The 27,487-nt window shown below is 44.0% G+C and overlaps 1 protein-coding gene across 1 annotated transcript in view; it reads left to right on the top strand.

Annotated features, from left to right (window-relative positions):
- Positions 1-27,487, top strand: part of LOC119161004 (stomatin-4) — a 249,601-nt gene that overhangs the window by 143,246 nt on the left and 78,868 nt on the right. Inside the window, 1 exon segment of the mRNA XM_075880166.1 lies at positions 11,522-11,625. Within this exon segment, the coding sequence (XP_075736281.1) occupies positions 11,522-11,625 (104 nt within the window).

Genomic DNA, 27,487 nt, shown 5'->3' with positions numbered 1-27,487 from the left:
ATATAACGTGATTTGTCGAGAAAAGAGAAAGCAATGTTGAGCTGACTGATAATTTATTGTGAATTCCCGGCCGCGTGCTGTGCTATATTATTTGGCTCGCGTGTTGTCGGGAGCCTCTACTACCGATCGGCAGTGTTTCTGACCATGCTCAAAAAGCCTTGTAGGGCCTCTTTAAACGAGCCGTCTATTGATCAAGCTCGACATAGCCCATATGCCGGCTCTCGTGACCACACACATGCGATCAAAGTTCGCAGTTGCTACTCCGGTGACGCAACACCCCTACCCCGTTCTCCTTTATGCTTCTTCGCTCAACGAAAAGGACAGGCGGGGTGTTTCCACTTTGCTCGAGGAGCGAGCGATTGATGGCAGGCCTCGCACGTAAAGCGATGTCATCGCATCCGCCTTTCGTGCGACGGAGATGGCCGGCTCATTTCATCTCTTCATCCACATTCGTCCCACACGTTCGCGTGCTTTTACTAGCACTTGGAGTATACGATTAGTGAGGTGGTGGTGCCAGTTTGGATTTGATATGGACCATGACGGGGATAACATGGTAATAAACGTAATCATGAAGATAACAAGGACAAACTTCTGTTAACATCATTTCTTGGGATTTTCGGACAAAAACAGCGCGAATGAACAAAATCTCTTCATTCCGTTCGTGTTTTGTCGCGCTATCAAAATTTTTTTAGACGATGAGTTACCAACTCGCCTAAACGCTCACGTTAAGGTGCGTTCACACTTGGCCTCGAAGAGAGCTAAAGCAGTGAAACTCTCCGAAAACTGGCTTGTTTCGCCGCGCGGCTAACACGCAAGAATAGGTCCGAGAACAATCTTTCCGCCACACGAAAGCAGATCCGGTTTCCGCTTCATGGTTTTAGCTGCGCTAGATCAAACCACGTGATCTATCCAGCCGGCCGCATATTCAACATGGCGGCAAAAGCGTCAGCGGTGGCTCGCATCACCTCGAATCGCAAACTACCCGTACTGCACGACGAAGCTTGATTGCCTCAACGAGGACGCGTTCATCGACAGCCTGGTTTGTAATACGATCGCCGTGAACTCTGGAAGTAGACGGTGCAGCAGCAGTTTTTCGGGATGCTTCGCGACGTGTCTCACGTTTGTGTATTGCCAGCTGAATCTGCATTCGCTCATATCGTTTTCACTGGCTTGTCTTCCTGGACAACGTTTGTAAAGGTGCGAGCTGTTTCTTTTCAGTACATTGCATGAATAACTAGAATTTGGCACGAAATATAGTGCTCAGAGAGCACGCAATATTGAAATAATTCTCGAGGTAGCGACGCCAGCGGCAGCGTCAGGGGCAGAACAAATGTCGAAATTCTCGACGCGCGCGGTCATGGTTTTCCGGCTGCTCTGGCGATTTCGTTTGGCTTCACTTTTCAAGTGTGAATGCGTCCTCAGTCTATTTCCGGGCACACTTCTTGCAATACCGTGTTTGCAAGATAAAAGGACACATGCAAGGCCTGCGAGAAACTGAAAAGCTTTAGGTTGTCCGTAATATAGCGATAAAACTTCAACAAATGCATGAAGAACAGGGCCATTAAAAATAGCCAATCATGGTGTGAGCAGCTGAAATTCTATAGGGCCAGTGAATGCAGGGGAACTGGGCCCAGATTGCACCAAGGGTCGATAGCCATGTAGCCAGATGTGGCAACGTACCAATGGTCAATACGACAAGCAAGCTCCTGAAATAATAAACGCTTATTTCTATCTATCTTACACTCAGTACTAGCCGTTGCCTCTACTGAGAAGAAATAAACCAGTGTCTCAATGTTATGCTCTAGAAGCGCTAAACTCGCGAAGCCAGAAATAGACCCTGTTCGAGTATACGTCGACTTTTGTTCACTTTATTTTTATGCGAGCGTTGGAGTGTGACATTTTGCGGCGTCTAGAAATATCCGAGGTGTAAGCAGTGCTGTCATCACTGGGGCAGGCGTTGCACCCTCGTAACACAAGAAGGTGCCTGGCCGCGCACATGTCAGACAAATGAGCCGCAATGAGCAAGTACACATGTTTTGCCTAAAATCAGCCCTTCCTAACACCTGATTCGATGCTTCTTGTCCTAGCGTTTTTTTTTTGTTTTTGTTTTTTTAAGCTTTGCATGTTTCAGCAAACAGCCCACTCCGCGTACGTAAGGCGATTGCACACCTATCTAGGTATACGCATCTACTCACTTCATTGATGCTGTGGCAAATGATCATGATGTGATAGCAAAGATGGGGAAATTATGTCATCCCTGTGAAAATATCATTGGTCATTGAGAGGTTATGTGCAATAGTGTAAGCTAGAATAAGGATCCATCATCATTAAATCTTCATTACAATGCATCTGTGACCTCGATTAGTACTTAAAAATAATAATAAATCCAGTATATATGATTTGCCACACTCTTGGCCGATCCTCCTGAGTATGCAGGCGCCAATTAATCAAGGATCATCACCATCATTATCAATGGCTGAGACCTTTCTGTTGCGTAGGTAGGTTTAGACCAGAGTTATTAAATCATATGAGTTGGGAAACTCCCCATAGGCTCCGTGGATCGAAATCCAGACACGTCATTGGCCCCTTTGTCGGGAGTGACCAGATTGTCGCGCCAGCTGTTGATACGCACTCACACTATTAGATGCATTATTTGCGTTTTGTATTGTCGCTTCCAGGTGGCGCGAACATCAGCTAACTCCCAAAAAATTGGGCCAACTGCGTGTCCGAGTTTTGGAAGACAGTTTTGCCACTCGTATAATTGAATAACTCTGTGTTTAGATCACTCGATCGTAATGCAGTTCCCGTGGTATTACGTCTGGTGCGATTTTACAATTCTGGAAGCATTCTTACGTAAATTACCATCTCGCCTGACGTCACGCCTGAGCAGGATGTTTGTAAAAAGCAGCTGCAAGCCCTGGTGTGGCCCTGCGGTAGAAGGGAGAAAGTTTGGCGTGCTGGTTATTCGATCGATTTGATTGATATTTGGGGTTGAACGTCCCAAAACCACCATATGATTATGAGAGACGCCGCAGTGGAGGGCTCCGGAAATTTCCCCCACCTGGGGTTGGCGTGCGGGTTATTCATAATTCTTGATAAAACAGAGCTCCCTTTATATGCGCTCTGTTTTTTTGTTTTTTTTTTTTTTTGAAGAACTGTGGCAGAAAGCTTGAGTCCTGTTGTTAAGGTCACGCTTGAGAGATCACGTGAATTTCTGCACCACGCACTGCGTTTTTCAAAATGAGTATGTCATATAAGGCACTTTTAAGCTTCCGCCTCAATGACAACCTGAAGGGTTACAAGAGTTTGTGTGTATGGACAATCAGTTTAGTAGCTTGAACGAACGCCGATGACGCAGTATGTCGGTAAAGAGAATGCAGACATAGAATTCAGTGTATGCAACAAGTTGTTATTATTTGACACATGAATGCTGATCTTAGCTTTGCCATGATTAGAAAAAAAAATGGCTGCAGATCGACAAAGTGAATGCATATAGTAGAGCGAAGCTCCATGAGGAAATGATGAGCAAGATGAAAAAATCTTAATGAGCATGTTAAAGACCATATGCATGCTATGCACGCTCTGTAGAGTGTATTGTGCTTAACTAATGTTTTAGTCCATATGCGGGTAATGTAGGCTCTGCAGACTGTATTGGGCACAGATGCTTCGCACCGGCGCATCAACAATAGGTACGATGGCGAGCATTGACAATAGTCGGACATCATGAGGGCCTAAGAAGCTACGTTCCTAATTCCTGCCGTGTCGTATAAATACAACTGAGAAACCATTACACCAAATATAACGTGTTTATAACCTCGAAATGGCAGATTGTGTCGATCTCTCATTGTTAAAGCTGTTGTATTCGTCATTCTCTCTGGCTCCAGGCCTTCTCGGAAACTGCGCAGCTATCAAACGAAACGCTAAGACGGAACGAAAAGACGAGCGCGGAATCTCAACTGATTTATTGAAGAGCCTAATCTACCTTACACAGCGTCGAGCAACGACAACGTGTCACAGTTCAACTTGATCGGCGTACCGAGAACAGAGATTATGAATTCAGTCAGATGTACGGGGAAGGCCCCGTAATGCAGCAGCACGGCGCAGATATGCCTACACCTTCTCCAAAATACTCATAGGTGGCTTGACTGACACATCCTTGTCCTTTCCTCCTGATATGATAACAATATGTGGGGTTTTACGTCTTAAAACCATGATATGATCGTAAGGGCCACCGAAATTTTCACCATCAGGTGTTCTTTAACGTGCTCGGACATCGTACAGTATACACAGGCCTCTATACTATTTCACGTCGACCAGGCCCGTGTGCTCAGATTTGGGTGCACGTTAAAGAACCCCAGGTGGTCTAAATTTCCGGAGCCCTCCACTACGGCGTCTCTCATAATCATATAGTGGTTTTGGGACGTTAAACCCCACATATCAATCAATCAATCAATCATTATTTCACGTCGACCGAAACGCGACCGCCGTGAACGGGATACAACCTACCACCTTCGGGTCAGCAGCAGAACACCGTAGCGACTCATTCACTCTGACGTACCTTTGTTCTGATATGGGAAGCCTCTATTATTCCGTGTATCTGCTTTTCGTAGAAGTTACTTGCGCAATTCGTTGCCGATTTACTGTCACTACAATAAATCAGTTGTGAGTCTGTGCTCGAAGCGCACACACACACGGCCCTTCATCGATAGTTCGGAGGTGAGGCTACGAACAAATAAGCGATACCAGAAGCATAAATAAAAGTTGATTGTTCTAAACATTTTTTTTTGTGCGTGTGCGGGGTTATTTCCGTTGCCGTTGCGGTCGCTGCTCTCGATCATCACGATGCAAGCGCGGAGCAAGGGAACCCCAATCATGCGGAGATACGATTTCCTGGACCAACTGGCAGCAATGGGCCCGATATTTATAACAAGCGCCATGTCGCCGAGATGTCGTCGATTTCAGCGGCGGCTGTCCGCAGCGGATCAGTTTGAGGGATGGGCGCGGCCGCGGCCCCCACTGGGCAGCGGGCGCAATGCGCAGTTTGGTGGCCGCGCGGCCCGAGAAACTAGCGGCATGACGGGCGTAAACTGAGCGGCAGCGGTGTCCTTCTCTCCAAAGCAGCGGCGGCCATTCTGATAGGACCCCATTAGTCATCTGGCTCGTTCGTGTTCTGACGGTCAGGATGTAATTAGGAGTTCCGACGAGCCTAGTCGTCCGAGTTTAGGATGAATGAAGACGTCCGCCGCTCGCGAGAGGAAACAGAAAGAAGGGGAAAAAAATGGAATTAATTGACACCGACGCCAAGAGCGCTGCTTCACTGCGCTTTGCGAACCAGGGCGTACAAGAAAAAAAAAAGGATGTGTTTTCTCCACCCCACTCCCCCCCTGCTTGCTTTTCTAACCGATCACGAAAGCGTCCGAGTTGTATGACGTGAGGCGAATGGAACAGAAGTAAGAGATGATTGACTGGGAAGCCGTAGTCGCTACATGTGTCTATGGTATGGCCAAAGAGCGCGTTTGTCACCTAAACGAATGTTATTCTTCCTGCAAATGTACTTTATTTTCTGTATGTTTTCTGCAGGCTCTATGACCATCGTGTCATGTCTTATGTGTGAGCCTCTTTCTTATCAATGTTTCTGCTCGCAGGAATGTCAACGTTATGTATGAAGCTCGCTCCTTCGCGTTTTTTTTTTTTTGATGGATTACCTTTGACTACAGTAACAATTACCGCTTTAAAAATCCACAATTACTTCCCTGGAACGCCCAAAAACGCGTATTTGAGAACACGTTTACGCTTCAAAGCATCAAACGTACAGGGATGGCGGATCTGAGTAACGTTGGAAAGATAAACGCTTTCTTTCAGAGATGCCAGATTATTCAACCTCTTTCCTTACGCGCTAAATATTAAGTCGACTCTTTTGTGCGTCTCGACTTGCCACAAGTGTATGGCTTTAAAGATAAACATTGTCTCTTTTGGAGATCATTACACCCTCCTTGGAGAGTCTTGGTAGGTGCGACTCTCCAAAACAATGCTGACGTGCATCTTTATTGAGAATCATATATTAAAGAAGTCACGGCTGAGCAAAAAGAATACCATGTTATCCTTTTCTCTTTTTCCAAAAGCGCAGAAGTCAGTCACTGTCTCTTGATCAAATGCGGTCACGTCTTTCTTTCTTTCTTTCTTTCTTTCTTTCTTTCTTATCAGACTAAGGCCCTTGTGCAAATCTCACTCTCTTTGCCCTTCGCTATCCTACCGTCCCTCATTTTGGTGACCGAACTCCGGTCTCTCTTGGTGGACGTACAGTATGCAAAATCCGGCAAAACGGAGCGCATACATCAAGGCGGCGATATATTCAATGGGCTGTGTGTGCGCCCGTGGCAGCATGGCCGAGAAGTGCACGGGGGGGGCCTCCCATATACGGCGTTCGGGAGAAGGGGGCTCTTGGCGTGGACTGCGGGGAACGATGGGGAAGCGTGCCTTATCGCTAGGCGCGCTGCGTTCGCGACCGTGAAAAAGAATGGCCTCCCCCCTCCTAGCGGAGGCGATCAATCGATCAGGCCAACTGATTTATAGCGGCAGCCGCGCATCCGCCTCACCGCGACAAGGACACGATAGGAAAGGCCGCCGCTCGTGGATATTCGCGCCGCTTGCGTCGGCGAAGCGACGCCCTTCTCGTCACTGCCGCATCACCTCTTCTTTCCCTTCCTCGTTCCGTACTCCGTCCAACTTTCAACGGCTCACCCGGAGCCTGCATCTTGCAGGGCCGTCACGTCGATGAAGAGCATGGTGTGTAATGCGGGTGAACATGTGGCTGTGGCCCCGCTTTTAAGATGAACTCTAACCTAGGCGCACACACGCCATTGTAGTTGCTGTACTTTGCTCTGGCTAAGTTTTTCAGTTTTTCAACAATTGTAATATATATATATATATATATATATATATATATATATATATATATATATATATATATATATATGTGTGTGTGTGTGTGTGTGTGTGTGTGTGTGTGTAACGACGAGCCACAGGAAGCCGGCAACAATGGCCGTTAGATAAAGAAGTCTTCTTCGTCTATCTCCCTTCGCTTTGTGGGGTGAAGTGTCCGTCGGAAAAGGTATATAAAGCCGCGCAGCTTCAGACGGCGAGAAAGGCGAGGGACTTTCCAGGCTTCTCGCTTCTGTTCTAGAAACGGCGTGATCGTCGCAGCGGTCTTCCTTAATAGCGAGCAGCGGTGGGCCACACTTGCATGAAAATCTAATTACCGAGAGACACGAACGCGCGGAATGCTCACCGGCGTGCCCGTCTGCAGGCACCGACACCGGAGGTGCCCCCCCCCCCCCCCCTAGAATAGAGAGCACTTTCGGAAACCAACTTTGACGGACTCGGTCCTCATTTAACGCGGAGCAGTACCTTTCCTTCCTGTTACTTTTTTTTTTTTTACCAGGGTACAATAGAATGGCGGGGGCCGATAGCAGAGCGAATGAAACGAGGTAGGAGAAAGGCTGGATGGAACATCGTCGGGACTGAGCAAGAGTTAATTTCGAGGCTCTCGGGTCTGCGGGCATGCAGCGCGTGGGAGGCGAGCGCACGTGCGGCCGAACCACCACATGGCTCGGCTTTTGCTGCCTGGCTGCTGACGATGCCCTTTAGGGGAGCGCGCCTGTCGGTGTGGTCGGGTGTGTAGGACATTTTTCCCCCTTTATTTTCGGGAGGAACTCGCCGGGGAAGCAAGACGTCCATGGATGTGGAGAGACACGGGGCCCGTGGCTACGCGGAAAGATCGAGCTCGGGACTGCTGCAGCTGCTCGCCCCGTAATGGGCACCAATCAGTCGGTCTCCGCCGCTCGGACAGTCGACGAGAGAAACGGCTATCCCTACATGGCCACGACACTCGATGCGGGATTGGGGAACGAATGCATCTCCCCTTCTTCGAATCCCGCCACGTTTTTACCTCTTTTTATTTTCTCGTCTTACCCGTTTCTCTATCCCGGCATTTATTTATTCCGCGAGATCGTTTTCCTTTTTCTTTCTTTTTGCACCCTAGTCTCGAGCTCTCGTGGCTGCGGTTCTGCTGTTCGACGACAGGGCCAGGAAACACACGTAAGCCCGCCCTTAGGCTGCAGAAGGGGGATGCGTTGGTATATAGAGAGGAAATGAAAATACTTTGAGACCACGCAAGCAAGACGCAATGGGCGGGAACCTGAGGCTTCTCGCAACTCATTTCGAAGGCAGTACTGGTCGGTTCATTAGGTGGCAGCGCGAGGAGGCCCTCCAGCCCACCGGGCCGGAACGCAAAGGTTGCCCTTGTCGAAGAACGCCTGAACCCCTTGCCATCGCTCTATTCGTTCTTGTTTCGTTTGTTTGTTGGTTTATTTTTGTTTTGTTTTGCCACCGCTTTTGTTCTCTTTCTACGAATAATAAAATCAAGTTATACGGACCACGAGAAAATCATGCAGGAAAAACTATAATAATAACGATAAAAATGCAGCTTAGGGCGGGGTGGCGAGGGAGAGGTGAAAGAGGGCTTCTCGGCCTCAACCCTCTCGCCGTCTCTGGCGGTGCGCAAACTCCCAGTGAATCCCGGCGCTTCCTGCGTGCGTAGGGCACGAAAGTGTTGGCCCCGGGGCGGCGCTTGTTTACCGAACTGCTCCCGCTGTCCCCTTCTCTGCTCGCAGCCCCCGCTGTTCGGTGCTTGCAAATCTCGAGGCAGCAAACCAGGCCGGAGAAACGAGTATCGTCTACTACTCGACTTGGCAGCGAATTAGTTTCGCCAAACGGGTCAATGCACGCTGCGTGACCTCCGAAGTTTAGAAAAATATATATGTACGTATACCGCATTGGAGATGGGGCAAACAGTGCGTTTTACATTTGTGTTTTTCGTCGCTGTGCCTTACGTGGAGCGCTTTATTTTCCGCACACCCTTCTCTCTCCCTTCCGAACTTTTCTGATTCGGCTTACTCGCGACGAATCAAGAAAACAGATTTTGTTCTCCAGCTTGCTTTTTAGAGCATACTCACATGGGCGTAACATGTCTATCAATTACAAAAGGAGAGTGAGAAAAGGGTAGACATTGACAAAAAACATTGAAAAAATTTGCTTTATCGATTAAGAAATGGGAAACGTAATAAATGCTGAGCGAGTACGAAAATGCAAAGTGCAGTCAGAGAAACCATCTAGAAGGTGCTATCGCATGCGTTACTTCGTTTGAAATGAAAATACTATTGCAGTAAAGTGAAACAGAATATCAACGCAAATAGAACTCAAGGCAGTTGTTGCCGTATATCCACGGATTCATGAATGTGGCGCATATACCTTACCGAAATAATTTACTACAGCAGGGCCATTCTATTTATCAGTTCTTGTTGGCTGTCGGTATATGGATACAGTACTGAGCACGCATGTAACAAGTACCACTTGTGGTCGTGGTAGGATGTGTGGCACACCCTTTAATTGGCCTGCGTCACGTTTTGTGTGCGCGGCCATCACGGACGTAGCTATGTTTTTATGCCGAACTGGTAGAGGTTCGGCCCCTCTAAATGTACGTGCGTGTCAGTGCTTGTATGTGTGCGTGTATATAAATGCATACAAACTAAACAAGTTCTGTAATGGGGGCTCAACTTCGCTTCTGCTTTCAACTGGTGAAAACGTCGGCAACTGGCCTGACCAGCAAGCCTTTGTCCGCTTTAACGAAAGGAATGGAGGCGGAAAATGACGAGGTCATTGATGTGCGAAGATTGGGGAAAACAGAAGCACTCGAGAGATTTAAACGTTTTCTTTCACAGCGTAATCTCTTATGAGCTCACAGCAGCCGATTTGGTGACGATGTTATCCCCCTGGGCCTGTCCTCGCTTGGCGAGCATATTGTTGAAAAACAGAGTAAAAAAATAACGAAACAGGGCTTGAGCCTAAATATGACCCATGCGTTGTTCGTGACTGGCAGAGCCACCACGCCAGTGCTTGAAACATCTTCGCAGAAACGACCCCGTAGAAATGTCTCGTTAACAGGTATGCAAAGTATTGCACGGAAGAAGCGTGCAGTCGCACCTGGTGCGATTCTACGCCACGGCGATTGCGTAACGAGTGGGTGGTTTGAAGCGTCCAATTAATTTTTATAGAGGGGTCCGAGCACCGCCATATTTGGCCGTTACCTTTCGTGCTTCGCTTTTTTAACAACTAAAGAAATGCTATAACGGGGTACGGATACGCTTGGGTTGATGCATACGATGTTTGATGGCCTTAATGGTTCTCTTAGTGATATACAAGAACAAGAAGACATAACCTTAACAGCCCAAGATGTCTTGCGGATAATAGTTTATAGCTAGGGATCAGCCATAAGTCGTCGTCGTCGTCATCATCATCGTCGTCATTGAGATCATCATCACCATCATTGCACCCATCGCCAACAATGTGTGAAGAGGGGCTGCTGTTCGGGCGAGTGGGTGTTCCGTATGCGGCATTTATCAGCGCTCCATCTATCTCTTCGTGTGCGTCGTTTTGCTTTCATTAGTCGTGCTAATACATGCTGCAGTTAAGAGTGTGGAGCTACACAAGCGCACATGTTTTCCTACACACGTGTAGTCGGTAGTTCGCTGCTTCGAAAAAGCATGATAAAATATGACGTGGAGGGGAACTTCGTGGAACTGTACTTGCATTGTGCCTTAAGAAAGTTTACAAATGACTCTCAGAAGGTCGCTTTTCGAGCTTATGCTGTGAATGCGCTGCGGATTCCTCGCAAGTTTTACGTTTCTTTTTTGTTAGAACCACTGCCAGAAAAAAAATTATGGCAGGGAAACCACTTTTTTATATTTAAAGATGTTTTCAGCATTTTTTTGCTTCAACAGAGCACAATTATTATTTTGCGATCGCATTCACTGCCTTTATTACCAATTTGTGTCTGTTGTGCTGGGTTTTGTTGTTGTTGTTGTTGCACACGTTCGTCAATAATAAAAGGGTACTTCAAATCTCTTCTGCTCTTTTCGCTAGTGCAATCAGTTTTAACGTTTTATCGCCCAGTGTATCGTCCGTGATTACGAAAAAAAAACATACGTCAAGAAAGCAGAACCGGTAAATATGGTAGAACCTCACTTATTGCGTATCATATCAACACTATAGCGACAACCACGTGCGAGAAGCCGAAATCTTGTAGATGAGTTACATTCCGTGGAAATCTTTTACGAAAAAGAAAACGACGCGATGTTTTGGAGACTAATATTATTTGCCTTAAATCTTGCTTCTACACAATACCGTATTTGCCTGATAGTCCAATGCACGTGTTTCATTGTTCCCTTCAGTTTATCCCTTATAAAATCTAAACTTACTCTTTCCCAAATGTAGTGGACTTTTGGTTAATGTACCTATGACATATAGTAGCTCATGCCAAGCTCCTTGTTGAGGCTGCCCGAGCGTATGTTGAATTCAAGTCAATGAGACACCGTATCCAATATAATATAGGCAGTAATTCACTTTTTTGAAACACGAGAAGTGATCATATATCCTAACGGTGTGTATTTCTTATCTCTTGCAGCCACCGTGTCTGAAGGGCTGGACATCTGTGCCTACATACTCACAACAATCTCGATACTCATCATCATCGCCACGTTTCCTGTATCACTCATTTTTTGTATCAAGGTAAGCCAGCTCTCCTTTTTTTTCGGAATTTAATCTATCCACACACGCTGAAGCGCGTAGCTTCGATATACTGCTCGAAAGCGAGGAAAATTATCTACGCAGAAGCGTTATGTTTACAACCACCGTTTGCAAGTTGCGGAATCATTAACTTTTTCAATTATGCGCCAGAAAGAGATGATTACGTAAGTGGTCGTCCCTGTCATTGATCAGAAAGTATTTCACCATTTGTGCGTAGGCATCTTTAGCAGCATTTTAAAGGGGCCAGGACACCCAATTTTCGATTATAATGCGTGTTATGTTGCTTAGTCCTTTCGCATTCACAAATAATCCGGCGAAATATTGGAGGATTTGGTCGATCACTCAATTTAGAATTTATTGTTATTATAAGAACACGAGCCACCTGTGAGTCGGACTACACGGGTGTACTCGTGAGCCGTGACGTCACACGCATTTGGCTGAGCGAGTGCCTGCGTTCCGGCGTACGATATTGTTCCATGGCAAGCTGGGCGTTAAATCAAGATATTTTTGCCTCCTTCAGCTTGGCACTGAAACCGAATGATTTGCAACTGCTGGAACTTCAGTAGAAGGCAACGGCTCTGATTCTTTCAGTCCATTTATTTATTTATTTATTTATTTATTTATTTATTTATTTATTTATTTATTTATTTATTTATTTATTTATTGCAACCTACATCGCCCAAATGGGCAATATTGTAGGAGGGGGGCGAGAAGAAATACAGCAATATTACAGTCGAACAAAGCGCACGTTTGCGCCGTCGAAAATGGCATACATTTGCGCAGCAGCTCCTGCGCATTCACAAACAGCACACATCTTGTAGTGACAAACAAAAACCATCAGATGGAAGATCAACAACACACGCATTGAAATCATTCCATTCGCGAGTGGTAAAAGGCAAAAAAAGAATTTGCAAAGGCACCAGTACGACAGCTGACCTCAAGAATTTTTTTTTGAGTGATCATTTCTATGTGACACGTAGTGTGGGCTGATCACGTATACACTCTTCTTAATGCGGACTTCATCACAGAATATAGAATGGAAAAACTTTAACCGCAAGAGTTTCCTGCGCTGCTCAAGTGGCTTCCTTCGTAAGTTATTCTTAATGCATGTAACACTGGAGTTAAAATTGTAATAATACTGACAAAGCGTACCGTGTGGTCTCGCATGCGTTCAAGTTTATAGATTAGAATTTGACCATGAGGATCCCACACTGTACAGACACAATCAAGGATAGGTCAGACATTTGTAACATACAAAGCCTCTTTCAGACTTTTTGTGGCAGACATGAAATTGCGTTTAATAAACTTTAACACACAGTTGGGCTTGCCAGTTACGTAATCTATATGCTTATTTCAAGATAGATTGGCAGACAAGTATACACCAAGGTATTTAAAATGTTCAACACGGTCAAGCAAGCTGTAGGACGAGTGAAAAGGTTTGAGTTTTTTGGTGAAACCAAGGAAGTAACATTTTGTTTTTTACATTCAAACACATCCTCCATTTCTCATGCCACCTCACCACAGTGCCAAGATTATGTTGTAAAGCACGAATATCGTGCATACTGTATATTGGTCTAAAAATAACACAATCATCCGCGTACAGCCTCACGTTTGATGTTAGCGTCTCTGACAATTCATTATTATAGACCAAAAAGGGTAATGGACCCAATTACGAACCCTGTGGCACCCCGAAAGTTACGCTGACATATGAAGAAAACGAACCATTAACTGGGATGGACTGCTTGCTAGAAGTTATATAATCTCTCAATCAGCCACGAGCAGATGCAGGCAGACCTTAAAAATATGATATATGTAATAAAATAGCATCTGGAACGGTGTTAAACACTTTCTGAAAGTCTAAAAATATGAAATCGACTTGAGAACCCTTATAATGTGAACTTAAAACATCATGAAGAAATGCGCACTGTTGTGCAGCACATGACAGACCAGACCTAAAACCATGCTGAAATGTACATAAAAATTATTTCATTCCAGGTGCTTTATAATACCACTATATAAATGTGTTCAAGAGTTCTACAACATACGCTGGTCACAACAACTGGCCGTTAGTTGGCAACAGTATTTTTGTTTCCAGACTTTGGTATCGGCACAACATTTGCTAGAGCCCATTCAGACGGCAGTTTGTGACCATTAAGCGATTTTGAAAATAAGGCGGCTAAAACTGGTGCTAGAGCACTTGCACACATATTCAATACATGATAAGAAACGGCATCCGGTCCTGGAGCCGAGTTAGGTTGAAGTCGTTCGAGAAGACTGCACACACCTCTAGCCGAAAAATAATGTCATCCATCGATTCCAATTGCTGTGTTGTCGTACATGGCATTTTACCTTGAAATGATTCGGAAAACACGGATTGAAAATACGGGTTTACGCGGGCTTCCCTACATTGTCGCGCTCCATTTCTGTAGAGGGAATAATGTTTTCTATGGAAACGCGAGTATCAGTCTAAACCATGTGTTCTAACTGGCTAAATCTCTTTTAACTGTCCCTGTTCTATTTTACGAGCTTTTAGCATTGACGCTGTCTAATCTAAGTGGTGGCAAATTCGTCAAATGATATCCCAGTCGACCGCCGGCCGCTCGACTTGCAGAATGGAACACAGCAGTACACCATTATGTGAATGGTGCTGTACCTGTCGTATCCCAACGCTCCCGACTCCTGAACAAATATCCTGACGAACGCTAATTTTTAAATGGCACAAAAACGAGTCAACGCACGCACGCACCACGCAGGAAAGCGCTTTGGCGGCTGCAGCAATGAAGGTTAGTTGTGGCGCCATGGCGTGCTGCGGCATTTTTGATAACTAAAAAATTAAACAAAATTAAACAAGCAAACGCAAACCTGGCGACATGAGGAGCGGTGACATGCGCATGTCGTAAGTTTATAGAGGAGGTCGTGCTCAGCAGTGCAGTTTCGATAGATAGGTAGATGTTCGACATTATATAAGTAGCTGGGGTGGGAGAGCGTCACAGCAGTGAAGTAGGCAGTAGCTGGCGCCATCTGGAGAGACTGAACAATGCTAAAATAAAAGTTACCTGCGGCGATGCATGTTGACACACCCGCAGGCGCCCTAGCGAACAGCAGGCGAGTCAGTTTATTCATTTATCACTCACTGACACTGGACGCCTAATATATGCTGATGCAATGCATACAGCTACACATGCACCTAAGGACACATACGTAATATAGAGTGAACTAAATGAACAAAAGTACAACCCAGAATTCGCCACAGCGGCACACCCTTGCACGTGTTTGCTCACTCCCAAGTGCGAAAACGCACAAGCTTATATAGCAAGGAATTTGGACTGATCATAGTGGCACAAGTGACAAGTAAGCATTCGTCAACTTTTTTAACGTTTCGTGGCAGAACCACAACATAGGTACACAAAAATATATTGTATATGTTTCTTAGACAATCGGAAGTTTATCAACGGTTCCACAATGATGAATGGAAAATTACAAGAGCTTATCAGGTTTCCGCGAAAACGATGACTCCAAGCCACGCATAGAATGCCAACGGCATTACGAAGGCTGCGCCATCTCTGGACCACTGTCCCAGATTTTTTTTTTTTCTTGAAGCCTCCGAGAAGGAACACGCTTGCCGCGCGCTTGCCATTTCAGAGTTAACGTCTTTTTTTTCTTCCACTTGTTACTAGGAGAGGGTGCAGCATGCAGGTCAAACTTAAAGCCCCTTGATCTTTAGCCAGACTTGGTCTCCTTCGTCGCGTCGACTTCATTTAGTTGTTTCATGTTTCGCAAATACCCATGTGCTTATGTTTGTATTTACGGCAGAAAACTTCAAGGGTACGAAATTGATCCGCAGACCCCCACCACGGCGTGCCTGATAATCATATGATGGTAGCGGCACGTATAACTCCAGCAATTGCATATTATCGTGCTCTCACGCATGGACTATGCAGTGGTATCACGTTTCCTAGAATGTTGAAAAATTAACTGTGATGTCTTTTGTGCACCTAGTTGGATTGATGAGTGCTATTGGTGCCGTGTGAAACTAAAAACGCGTATGTTTACCAAGTAGGTCGACACCGAAAAAAATCCATTATTTGTGTAGTCTAAGGCAATCGATAAAGCGACTTATAGGAAAGCAGAGTTCCTTGTATTCATGACAAATTGGTAGTATGAAACAACACGAGACACCCACGGAAGTGCGGGGAACATCGTGCGGGTGCCTGGCGATAGAAAAAAAAAGCCTTTTACTCTACAGCAATAGAACAAAAGTATAAACGACACTTATGCACTGCTTGCATCAATAGTAGGTATAAGTAATCGCACGTGACTGGCCGCGGCCAGCTAGGCTCGGCGTGCACATGCGCGCGTGCAAGACACCCGTGGTTAAGGAGAAACTTGAACACTGAAGGAGAAACGTTGCTCCTTTGGTCCTTGCTGCGAGAAGGCGCGACGGGTAAGTCACCCGAAAGGGAGAAAGTCACTGCGCCTAAAAAGAAACGGAGCCCGTTTCTCCATTTTCGCCCTTTTTTTGTGTAAGTTTTCTGTGAATGTATGTCATGATTAGCAAACGACATTGGAACAAAAAAAGCTTTGCGAGTACGGTGGATCACCGATCTTTACTTTATCCTTTGTTCCAAATGAACAACAGTGATCACACTTGGTGCTTACTAGCGCAGTAGAAAAAAAGGAGGGGTGGGGCGGTCACAATTTTTTTAAACAAGCGTATGCAGCCACCCTCCTAATTTTTAAAAGACCCTCGTCTTCATGAAATACAGATATGGTACCGGAGTTCTTTGCAGTATACCAGCTGACTATGTAGACTCACGCGACTGAATACGCTAGAGTGTAGCACCACACGGCCGGGTCACGTGACTTCAATATAAGACTGAAAGGTATTGTCTTAAGCACAGGATTTACTACATAGCTAAGGAAGGTATTCGAATGTCGCAAGTAAAGTGTTCCACCAGTAATAAACTTTCACCAATCAAAACAATCTTCAAGAAGGCGCCTGCTTGCATGCTACTACGTATACATGTTATTCCTTATTCATATAGTGTCTCGGGATTTTCACGGATCTGAAAGCGAAAAAAGGATGCGAAGATCAATATCAACTCTGCTTACGTTGGCGAAAAGCGCGGGATGGTAATAAAAACGAGTACATTCTTTAAGCTTCTAAGGTGGCTTCATGTTACGAATGAGTGTTTTTGTTCTCGTTTGGTAATTTCTAGTTGGGTGATGCAATGCACATGTACAAAAACATATTGCAAATGGCCAAAATCTGTTTTTTTTCCACACATGACCTGCCTTTCTCTTATTGTCCTTAATATTCTATTGATCTACACTGTGTGAATATCTGCAATGCTGACATCTCTTTATATATATATATATATATATATATATATATATATATATATATATATATATATATATATATATATATATATATATATATATATATATATATATATATATATATATATATATATATATATATATATATATATATATCGAACACGAATTTCAAGTTCCTTTTTGCTGCCTCGCTGTTTGCACGTGTTTTCATTTATTTCTTGTAGCAGTATCAGTGCACTAGCTGTGTTAACTTTCTGGAGACCTCAACAGGAAGTTTCCACAAGCGCACTATCAAGGTCAGACTCATTCATCACAAATAACAAGGCAACAACATGCTGGCGAAAATCCAAAAATGTCTTGTGGTACCCGACACAATGTTTCTTGTGTGAGTTTGCTTGAAGCCATGGAAATATTTATTGTGTTTCAAATATCACGCAGCGTGCTTTGAAAAAGAAAAACAGCGTAACATGACGCAAGCTTAGTACAAGCTTTCCCCAGTACACGGGAGTAGACACTAGTATTTTTTCCGTTAACGAGGTTCAATTAAGTAGTAATATTTTTGCTTCTAAACTGGCAACTAACCATGTTATTATCAAATGCATTGTTACAAGTATAAATAGGACTGCATAGTTAGGCATCATGAACGAAAAAATTTAATGACTATTTTGGTGTCTGGCAACAATATGTGCTAGCTTTGCATCACGTAGTGCCGTTTCTCTTTTTTTTTATCATACTAGCTGATAGTTGAGACACCCATTATATTTCAATACGTTGGTCAAGCATACGTGCACTAACCCACATGTGCGGGTACTGTGGTGATGCAAGATACAAGTAGGTGCTGTTTATACACGAGGGCCAAGTAAGTGTGACATGTATGACTAATAAACTGCACTTGATAATAGCTAGGTAGCACACAATGGTCGAATAGTCATCTACCGTAACATGCCGAGGAAGCACTCCCACCTCTACAGTGAAAAGTAATCCAACCAGATTTGGAGGGGAGAGGGGGGGGGTGACGCTTGCTCGGTCTTGGACCGAAATTTAGAATGGTGGTGCGAGGGTTACCAAAAGAAAAAAAAACCCTTCGATGTTTCCAATAAAATGATTTTTTTTTTACTTATAACAACCAAATTTCGTAAACTACAGTAGACACGCATTCAGTGTATTGATTCGTGGTGTTCTTTTTACACAAGAAATACTCGTGTTAAGAAGAAAAGGTCACGTCGGAGGAGGGGGGGGGGGGGGGCTTGCTCGTTCAGTGGCACGTATTTGGTATTCTAGTAAGTTCAGTGCTGGTGAAAAGAAAATGTGTAGTAGGCACGAGTTCATGACAGACATTTCCCGTACCTGTACAAGCTGCCGGCTATAAACAATTTTTTTTTACATAGAACGTTTGCCTGGCTTGCAAAAGGGCAATATTTCTTCCTTTCTTTTCGTTACTTAGACCACGTGTAGTCACTTAATGTTGAAGGAACATTTGATGTGTTCGTAAGTCGATTGATTGTTATGTTGTGGTTAACGTCCCAAAACCACCATATGGTTATGAGAGACGCTGTAGAGAAGGGCTCTGGAAATTTCGACCACCTGAGGTTCTTTAACGTGCACCCAAATCTGAGCGCACGGGCCTACAACATTTTTGCCTTTATCGGAAATGCAGCTGCCGCCGCCGGGATTCAATCCCGTGACCTGCGGGTCAACAGCCGAGCCACTAGACCACCGTGGCGGGGCGTGTTCGTATACAGTGGAGAGTAATAATGGGGTAATAACAAAACAATAATGATATCATTCCATTTCGAGCTAAAAGTGTTGAATGAATGCGTAATAGTGTGCTACAACTGAAACGAACGATCCTGTACTTGTTTTCAGTCACTTGGTGTGACTGTTTTTTTCTTCTTTTTTTACGAGCACTTCAGACTTAAAGATACAGCCTGTCTAACACATGTCAGAGCATGTTATTGTGAATTCGGGCCAGCGAAAACCATGAACAGCGTTTTAAATCCAAGTTTCTCAGCAGGATACTCAATAGATTTGACATAAAGCCTCAGAGGAAAAACATTGATAGGGATGAAATGAGCTAGGACATGAATAATAAAGAAGTGAAATTTCGTTCTATAGTGCTGCCTTCTATCGGAACTCGGACATTAGCAAAATCATCGCGTGGATGCAATTGAAGTCAACGCCTAGGTTGTTGAAAGTGTAGTATTAGCACCAGACAATCTATTTTATTAGCGTTGTTATTAAATACATTTACAATCGATCAAAAACAATAATAACCGTTATAGGGTTTTACCTTTCAAAACTAACATACAATTGTGAGGGACGCCGTGTATCGAAGAGCAACGAAAATTTCGACCTCCTCAGGTACATGTTGTCAATCTATGCACACGGGCTTTTATAACATATTGTGTCCATCGAAAATGCAGCCGCCACAGCACGAGTTCAATCCCGTGACCTTTAGGTCAGTAGCTGAGTTCCTTAATTCCTACACCACAACGACAGATATCAATCAGTGAATGAATAAAGCTATGGACCATTCACTTACCATGTCCATGAACAACCTCAATACATTAGGGCTGGTGCACGCATCGATTAAAAAAGGGTGAGTGTAACAGGCTGCTAAACAATAAAGTCACAGTCGACAAGGCGAAATTCTAACAAAAAGTATGAATATTTATCTCCTTGTTGTTCATAGTTTCTTCTGTACACTGCCTTCATTCTATTTTTAAGTAGCCTGTTGCGATTACTTCTTGTTCTTAATGCATGCGTCAACACTGAGACATTAGGTTAGCCCTGAACATGGTAATAACACATAAATTAAATATACCAGAACAGCGGAGCTCGATCAATGAATAAGCACAAAGCACAGATGTGGAAACGCGATGATGGTAAAGACTGTTCACATTCAACAAACGCCAGGAAAACTTTGAAACAAAACAAAGAAAAAAGATCTCGAAGAACGTGTGAAACTGACCCTAAAAGCTTGAGGCCTAAAAACCAAAAAAGTCAAAAGATACAATGACTGCGAGTTAATTGAGAGTTTATATAGAGAAAATGAGCATTCTACAGACTTTGTATTCTGTATACGCTTGAGTTTTGGCAAAGGCAAGAAACTGCATAAAAATAACTCAACAGCTCTGGTCATAATGCACGGAAATATAAAACACCAAAGTTCCTAAGGGAATTTTACGACATGATAAAAATTTTGAGAAAAAAAAAGAGAGCTCAGAGTACCATAATTTTATCGGATGTGACGTGATGACAATGACAATAAGGCTAGAACAACGTTCACAGCAATTTGAAGCAAAGTGATGATTGTATAAGCTTAAGAACGCTTTCTGGGCCTGGTTTATGCGGTTACTGTTACATTCCGAAATGTTGTTTCATATTGACAGAGAATATTTCATCTGTGGTGGGCCATGGTGGATCAGTGGCTACGGCGCTCTGCTCCTGACCGGGAGGTCGCGGGTTCGATTGCGGCCGGGGTAATCGAATTTTGTTGGAGACGACATGGTAGAGGTCCATGTGCTGTGCGAAGTCAGTGCACGATAAAGAACACCAGATGGTGAACATTTCCGGAGCCCTTCACTACAGCACCTCTCATAATTATATCGTAGTTTAGAGGATAATATTGATAGTTATTTTGAGGTATGGTAATAAAAAATGGGATTATCTCGACAGCCTGTAAAGAAATTCGGGAGGACGAGCATCCCGCATGACGAAGCGTTTGGTGGGAGCAGAAATGTGTAAGATTGCATCAGAGAATGCCAACGTTACTGATCTTTTGAACTTTACATACCCAAATTGAATTGGCTGAATGTCGAAATGATGCCCTCGCTGTTTTTTTGTTTGTTTTTTTTTTTGAGGGAAGGTTATTGTGTTGATGTCACAATTACTCAAGGAAAGCTATTATTTATGCATGGTTTAAACGAACAAAACAAACATGACGAAAGAACTAGATAGTTATTTACAGTATGTTTTACTTAAATACCTGAATGTCGATGGGATATAGAAGTAAAGAAGCCTTATAGCGAAAGAAACGTTGTCAACAAAAATTTCTATTTTGAATTTAGCCATGAAAGTTGTCCATGCTATGTGTAAGCATATTTTTTACTGTGGAGTACTCTATGGTTGTGGCCGTCTCTGGAACATTCTTGTAGGGTAGCATCGACAATCCACCTTTCATCTTCCTTCCATGGGGCAGACGGCCACTACGTTTTCTCGATAGGTCGGCACATAAAAGCTTATTCATGCGAAATGAAAAAGAGTATTGAGTTAGCCTAATACTGATGTTTAGGGATTCCACGACAGCGTTTCCTATAAGTATACACAATAGAGGAAACTCTAGTGCTATTGTTTATGGGAGTTTCAACGCACAGCGCTTCAGCAAGCATGGAAATGTTGTGTAGTCACGGATTTGTCTAATCATCGTACTTCTAGCTCTCTTTGCCTTCACGTGACTATGGGCTGCTTTGTGACGAAAGGAAAGTCACCAAATGTTCAGCAACTTCACTTCGCCACCTTAACCTTTTAGGCTCACACCGCCGCTGTGGTTTAGTGGCTAAGGTACTCGGCTGCTGACCCGCAGGTCCCGGGATCGAATCCCGGCTGCGGCGGCTACATTTTCGATGGAGGAGAAAATGCTGTCGGCCCGTGTGCTTAGATTTGGGTCCTCCCTTGAACCTGCGCTGTGTTTGGTCTGAAATAATCAGGAGACATTTAAAGTTAATATGGTACTTGTTTGGGCGAGTTCGTAGCTATCCATTGTTACGTTATTAGCCCCGAAAAGTGGCACCGCCGTGTGGGAGGCCTCGGTGCCGTCTCGGCAAGAACTCCTCGGCGCCCTCCGTTGCGCGCATCACGTGCGCTCGCTTAGTACGCGGTTCCCTTGTTTGCATTCGCTTTGTGCTTGTTTCAATCTGCAGATGAAATACGAAAACAATATTGATAATGTTCCTAGTAAAACAATTTAAAAAGTTAAGTTTCGCTTCTCGCATGCAATGGTGTCCTCACTTGGTCTTACGGAAACTTGAATCAGTCTTCTGTCGTGCCGCAGAGGATGGGTTTCATTTTCGGCCGTTATAGCCGAGGGCGGTGGAAGGAAAAAACGCGTTTCTTTTTAGATACAACAAAATTATTGCGGCGTAATTTTGTCTAGATTTGGGCCCTCAGGACACTATATTTCCATCATTAGGTCAAATTCTTGGCGGGTGATTTCAAAAGACATGAGTATTTGGCCTGCACTGAGTTCATTTGTGTTCAACGTGTCCGTGTATATACGGACATGGTTTCTGGCGGCTTTCTAAGTACCACGCAAACGTGCAGTATGGAGTCTCACAAAATATCTCGAATGCGCTCACCCAAGAACACTACCGCAGCTATCGTGTCAGTTTTTCTCGCGTACTTGCTCAGTCACCATGTTCTTTAGTTTCTTGTTTGTCACACAATGATTTGTAGCTTTATTTCACCGAAGTGGTTGAGGTTAAATGCGGAAACTCGTATTATTGTCAGATCGTGTCATCGTGCAACATCGTAGCAGCTGTTTGCCCGTAAGTACGACTATATACATATCCACCTAGTAAATTGGTTTTCCTTTCAATTGATTATCTTTGTCATCAACCAATAGGCGAACATGATGTGTGGGAGCAGTCGTCACCTCAGTGAGGCCAAGAATATTTACTTATTACGCGGGTCACTTCACTATCTGAGTGCGGCATCGAGAAAGTTCATTCCAACCATAGCGCTTGTTCTGCAAAAGTTGATATCTGTGGTGCTCGCACCTGAAGTTAACATGTTACCCTTCGGGACGCGACAATACATCAGACCATCATTTCACGCGAATCGCGCTTTACGCTGAATAAACCCCACTTACTGTTGAGAAGACATCTGTGCATATATAATCCGAGTAAACGGACATCTCAGCATTTTCGAAATCGTTGTATGCACGGCCCTATTATTTCCTGCATTTTTCAAATATGTTAAGTGATTGTTTGTGACAGACAGATTAATCACTTGAAGTCTCATGTTGGAGAAAGCACCGTTCTGCCAAATCACCTAGATTTCTGGCTGAGGCAGATGCGACGTTCATGGTAAACCTCCACTCGGTGAATAAATTGAAAACGACCGCATTCCTTGTGTAATACTATACGGCACACATGTTTGAACTCAGTGGTCTATGTCTAGTCCTATATACGTTAGAACTACCAAGCATATTTTTATAGCGCCTATTTTTCGTAATACGCAGTGAAAACAACGAAGATCTTGCTGTCCTACATTACGATTTTCACAGTGGCTTTCCCGATCAGAACGGAATTTGACAATTCAGAGCCATTTTATCGAGACTTTCTGCAGCTTAAATAACTTTCACTATAGTTATGGAACCCGCCACCTATACTACCTTGAAAGATTTGCATTCCGATATAGAGGAGTGATATGACTACCGTATCGATTAAAATCTAGCACACAACGTGCGCAAAAAAGAGCTAAAGGCGGTGGCTGAACAGGCGAGTCATTGCCACGAGGTCACCTCGGTGCCACGGCGGCGACGCCAATGTTGGAGAAGCTAATTGCGCGGCGCTTAAAAGACGAATGCCTAGAAGATGAAGAAGCGCACGAACACAAGCGAACACTTTCAACTGAATTTATTGAACGAACTCATGATGTCTTTATACAATCGCGTCTCGTGGTTACTACAAAACGTTACTACATTTAAACAGCAGCATTGCACGTATTTTCATTACCATGGAATGGTTTAGCTTAAAGGACAAAATTTAAACGCTTCATTTTTTCATGCCGTAAGTCGCACAATTTAGGTTATGAAAAAAAAAAACAATATGAATGGGCAGCAGAACTCAGCAATGTAACTCGATGTAGCACGGAGGTTTTGCCGTGAAACCTAAACTTGCCGCGCCCTCGAAATTTGAATTTCTCTAACAGTCCATCCTTCGAACCGCAGCCGCAGCGCGTAAAACAGGGCCTCTTCAAGTGTGATGCCCACGGGACGGCTTCAAGCTCTCTCATAGTAGAGTACCAAGTACTCTAAAATTGTTAATCACTTCTTATAAACACACGGTGACCTAAGCGGGACAGCTTACGGATGTCCCATAGTATGATGTGTAAAGTGCCCTAAAGCACTCACAACGAACATTTTAAACACGCAAGAATGCTTGATATGGGACAACTATCTGCCCCCACAGCTGAGCGGAGTTCGCTCAAAACTGTCGTAAATAAAAAAATTAAAATGAACGAAACAAGGACTACCTTGCACTAGGCTTGCAACAGCTAGGCTGGACGATTCTAGAGTCTTGTAATCTGGTTACTTTTAGGTTGTTGCTAGGCTTTACAACTAGGTTATGCTAGGTAGCTTCCATGGTTATATGGTTATAAAGTTTAATGTTTATAACCATCTATGGTTACAATTTCTTCTTGTAACCATCTATAGTTACAAGAATTAAAAAGAGTGACGCGGACACAGTGTCGTTTTTTTTTTTGCACTATAAAAGTGAACATGACTTGCCAGCTTTCCCAAGCAAACGCTCTTTCAAGATTAAAAATTGTTTACTAATGGGAGCTCTTTCAAATATTTAGCCATCTAAGTGGTCGTCGTATCCTTTCGAGCGTTATTCTTTCCGTTTAGATATCTGTTTACTACAAAACGCTTCGGCAGAACCACCACGCTCTTTCTGTGCGTCCCTGTGCGTGCCACGGAAGAACTCGCGTCTGTGCAGAACGAGAAGTAGCACAAACAAAGCCCCAATCGACCTCGCGCGCTAGATCACCATCGATCTGTGCAGTGTAGTAAACACAGTCATGTGATTGCTAAGGACCCCCGCGTTGTTTGCCGCTGCTCCTTGGGGACCACGCGTTTAGCTGGACTGTAATTATTGATGCTCGACAAACAATGACGAGCAAATACGGCGACGCGCTCAGCCCGAATGGTGTGTATGAACGAGCACGCGTACATCTTTGAGCGGCAACGACGCTTGTCACACGCCGAATGGCGTGCTGCCCGTCACTCTAAGTGTATGTATAGTCACGGCATCGGCAGTGTACGAATTGTGGGGCAACACCCGCCGCGAAATCCGTCAACGCCCTCGAATGGAGGAGGCAAGCGTGGTGCTGTTGTTGTCGCCCAGACGACGCACGCCCGCTACCACCCAGCCGACAAACATGTACGTGTACATTGGCGGCCGTTTCCAGAGTTCTGGTGGACGACGCCTCCGATGGTCGGGCTTTCCTGCGGCGTCGAGGCGCACGCCATCAGTTCACCTGGGCGCACGCTACACAGGGTAGACAGCACACGACGACCCCCCCCCCCCCCCTCAGACGCGAGGACAAAGGGAAAAGTATATGATTTACTCACAATGATGAAACCTGTCGTTGTCGCAGTTTTTTTTTTTAACTCTGTAAAGGTCGTGTCGTTGACGAGATCCCGCTGCATTCAGGCTCATATAAAGTCCCCTGTGTAGGTGAGGCTTCTCCGTGAGGAGCGAGAAACTCGCCTTCGGAAGGAGAAGTAGCAGCGACTGGTGGCCGAGAGGTACATGTGGGGAGGGGGGTGTAGGAGTGCGTCGCGAGGCGTTGCATATTGAACACGCCTATAGACTATGATAGATGTCGTCTACCGATTTGTCATGTTCGAGTGAAGCTAGGCTAACTGAAAGTGCCGCTTGGTCAAACACGTGGAAACGAATTTACCTTGACCTCTCTCTTTATGTTAGCTTTCTTTTTTTTTTCTTTTTGACACGAAAACTCCAGTGGCATGCATATTAGTAGCATGGTTCGTGTGTTGTCCTCTCCCCGCGGTACAGTTTTTAGGTCACTTTAGGCCTCTCAACAACGGCAGGCCACACAGTCATTGAAGTTTGAAATTCAAGTTGATGTTTACTATAGCCTTATGAAAGTACAAGGGACATGGTTCATAAGTATTACAGAGGTTCCGAAGTAAACACTGCTAGGGGGACCTCCTAGCAAAATTGTATTAATTGAATACAGGGAAGGCAAATAGTGAGCCAAAGAAAAGCATGTAGGAAACAAGAAATTGAAAATCAAATAAAATAAAGAAACTGAAAACATAATCTGAAAGCATGGAACATAACAGTAGTACACAAAGCAAAACAATGATACCTAGTAAAACAAATTGACGTGAATATCAAATAGACAAGGCATAGAACCATCCGCGCAGCACAAAAGAAAAACAAATGCGATTGCTGTAAAATTGACCAAGAGAAATGAAATTGAAAAAAAAAACAAATGAATTAAGAAAACGGGAAAGATCGTACCATGTAGTGGTAAAGATGTTGAAATAAATGTTTCTTTATTTGATATTTAAACTATGTAATATTGTGGCAGCTTTTGATGAACATAGATAGTGAATTCCAAAGGTAAACACCAAAAAAAGCGCTGTTTGTCATAGTTTGAGTAAACCACCGGCCAGAATAAGCTGTGTTGTAAGGAGAATCTAGTCAAATTGGCATTTATTGGGTAACAGGAATGATTCGTTAAACCCCAGCTGTTTTATATATTTTTCTTTATGATCATACCAAGATATACTAGGCTGTTTTCAAGCCTTACCTAATGCTCGATGTGTCGGGTAATGACACCCATAATTACACCGACCACATATCCGTGCAGATAATGCGTACAGCCACAGAAGCTGCACTGTGCGAGGTATGAATATACAAACCATGTTCACGTCGAGAAACTCCTGCTTACCGTTAGAGGCTTGACGGGTTGGTGCTCACAGATTCATTTCCGTAACAAAACGAATATTAGCGATGTTGATGACATATTTGACTCTAATAACCACACCATGAACAGTAAAATTCACTGCCAACTACTGTCACCTATCTAAGTAAAGGGCCCTGTCATCGCGGTGACATTGATTTGGACGTGTGCACGAGCCCCAGGGGTCTTCGTGTAGGTGCAGCTATAGAAAACGGTTATCGCTATGTCGAATTCAGCTGTTAGCATAAACTAAAACAAATAAATAAACAAATAATAAATAAATAAATAAATAAATAAATAAATAAATAAATAAATAAATAAATAAATAAATAAATAAATAAATAAATAGCGTTTCAGTGTTCAAAGAAGTACCGTCGTGTAACTTCGACACAGATAAAATAAGAGCTTAAGCACCTTAGAGCCGTAAAAACTAACATTTCGTATCAAAGGTCAGACACGTTTGTCACCTCAGACGGCCGTGATCATTCAAAATCCCAGTTCCGTTAGGGCCGCTTGCTTGTGTTCACATCCATATGCAAAAAGTAAAATTGGTTCCTTACGATAAGTAGTTTGTGATCAGGTGCTGGGTATATAGTACAAAACTGAAACAACCGCTCTTCGTTTCTGAATTTCGAGTACTTAAACAAGTATGACCTTTTCATTTTCTTATTGTTATTTTAAACTTGGGAACCTCTCAGGCGTTCTACAGAGCGTTATAGAACTCGATGTTTTTATACTTATTGTTTTTTTTTTTTCATTTAAGACACCCACAGCGTTC

This window comes from Rhipicephalus microplus, chromosome X (assembly GCF_043290135.1).
Source record: "Rhipicephalus microplus isolate Deutch F79 chromosome X, USDA_Rmic, whole genome shotgun sequence".
In the NCBI taxonomy this organism is placed as follows: domain Eukaryota; kingdom Metazoa; phylum Arthropoda; class Arachnida; order Ixodida; family Ixodidae; genus Rhipicephalus; species Rhipicephalus microplus.
The sequence above is the reverse complement of the archived record's forward strand: the minus strand, read 5'-3'. Positions and strand labels throughout refer to the sequence as shown.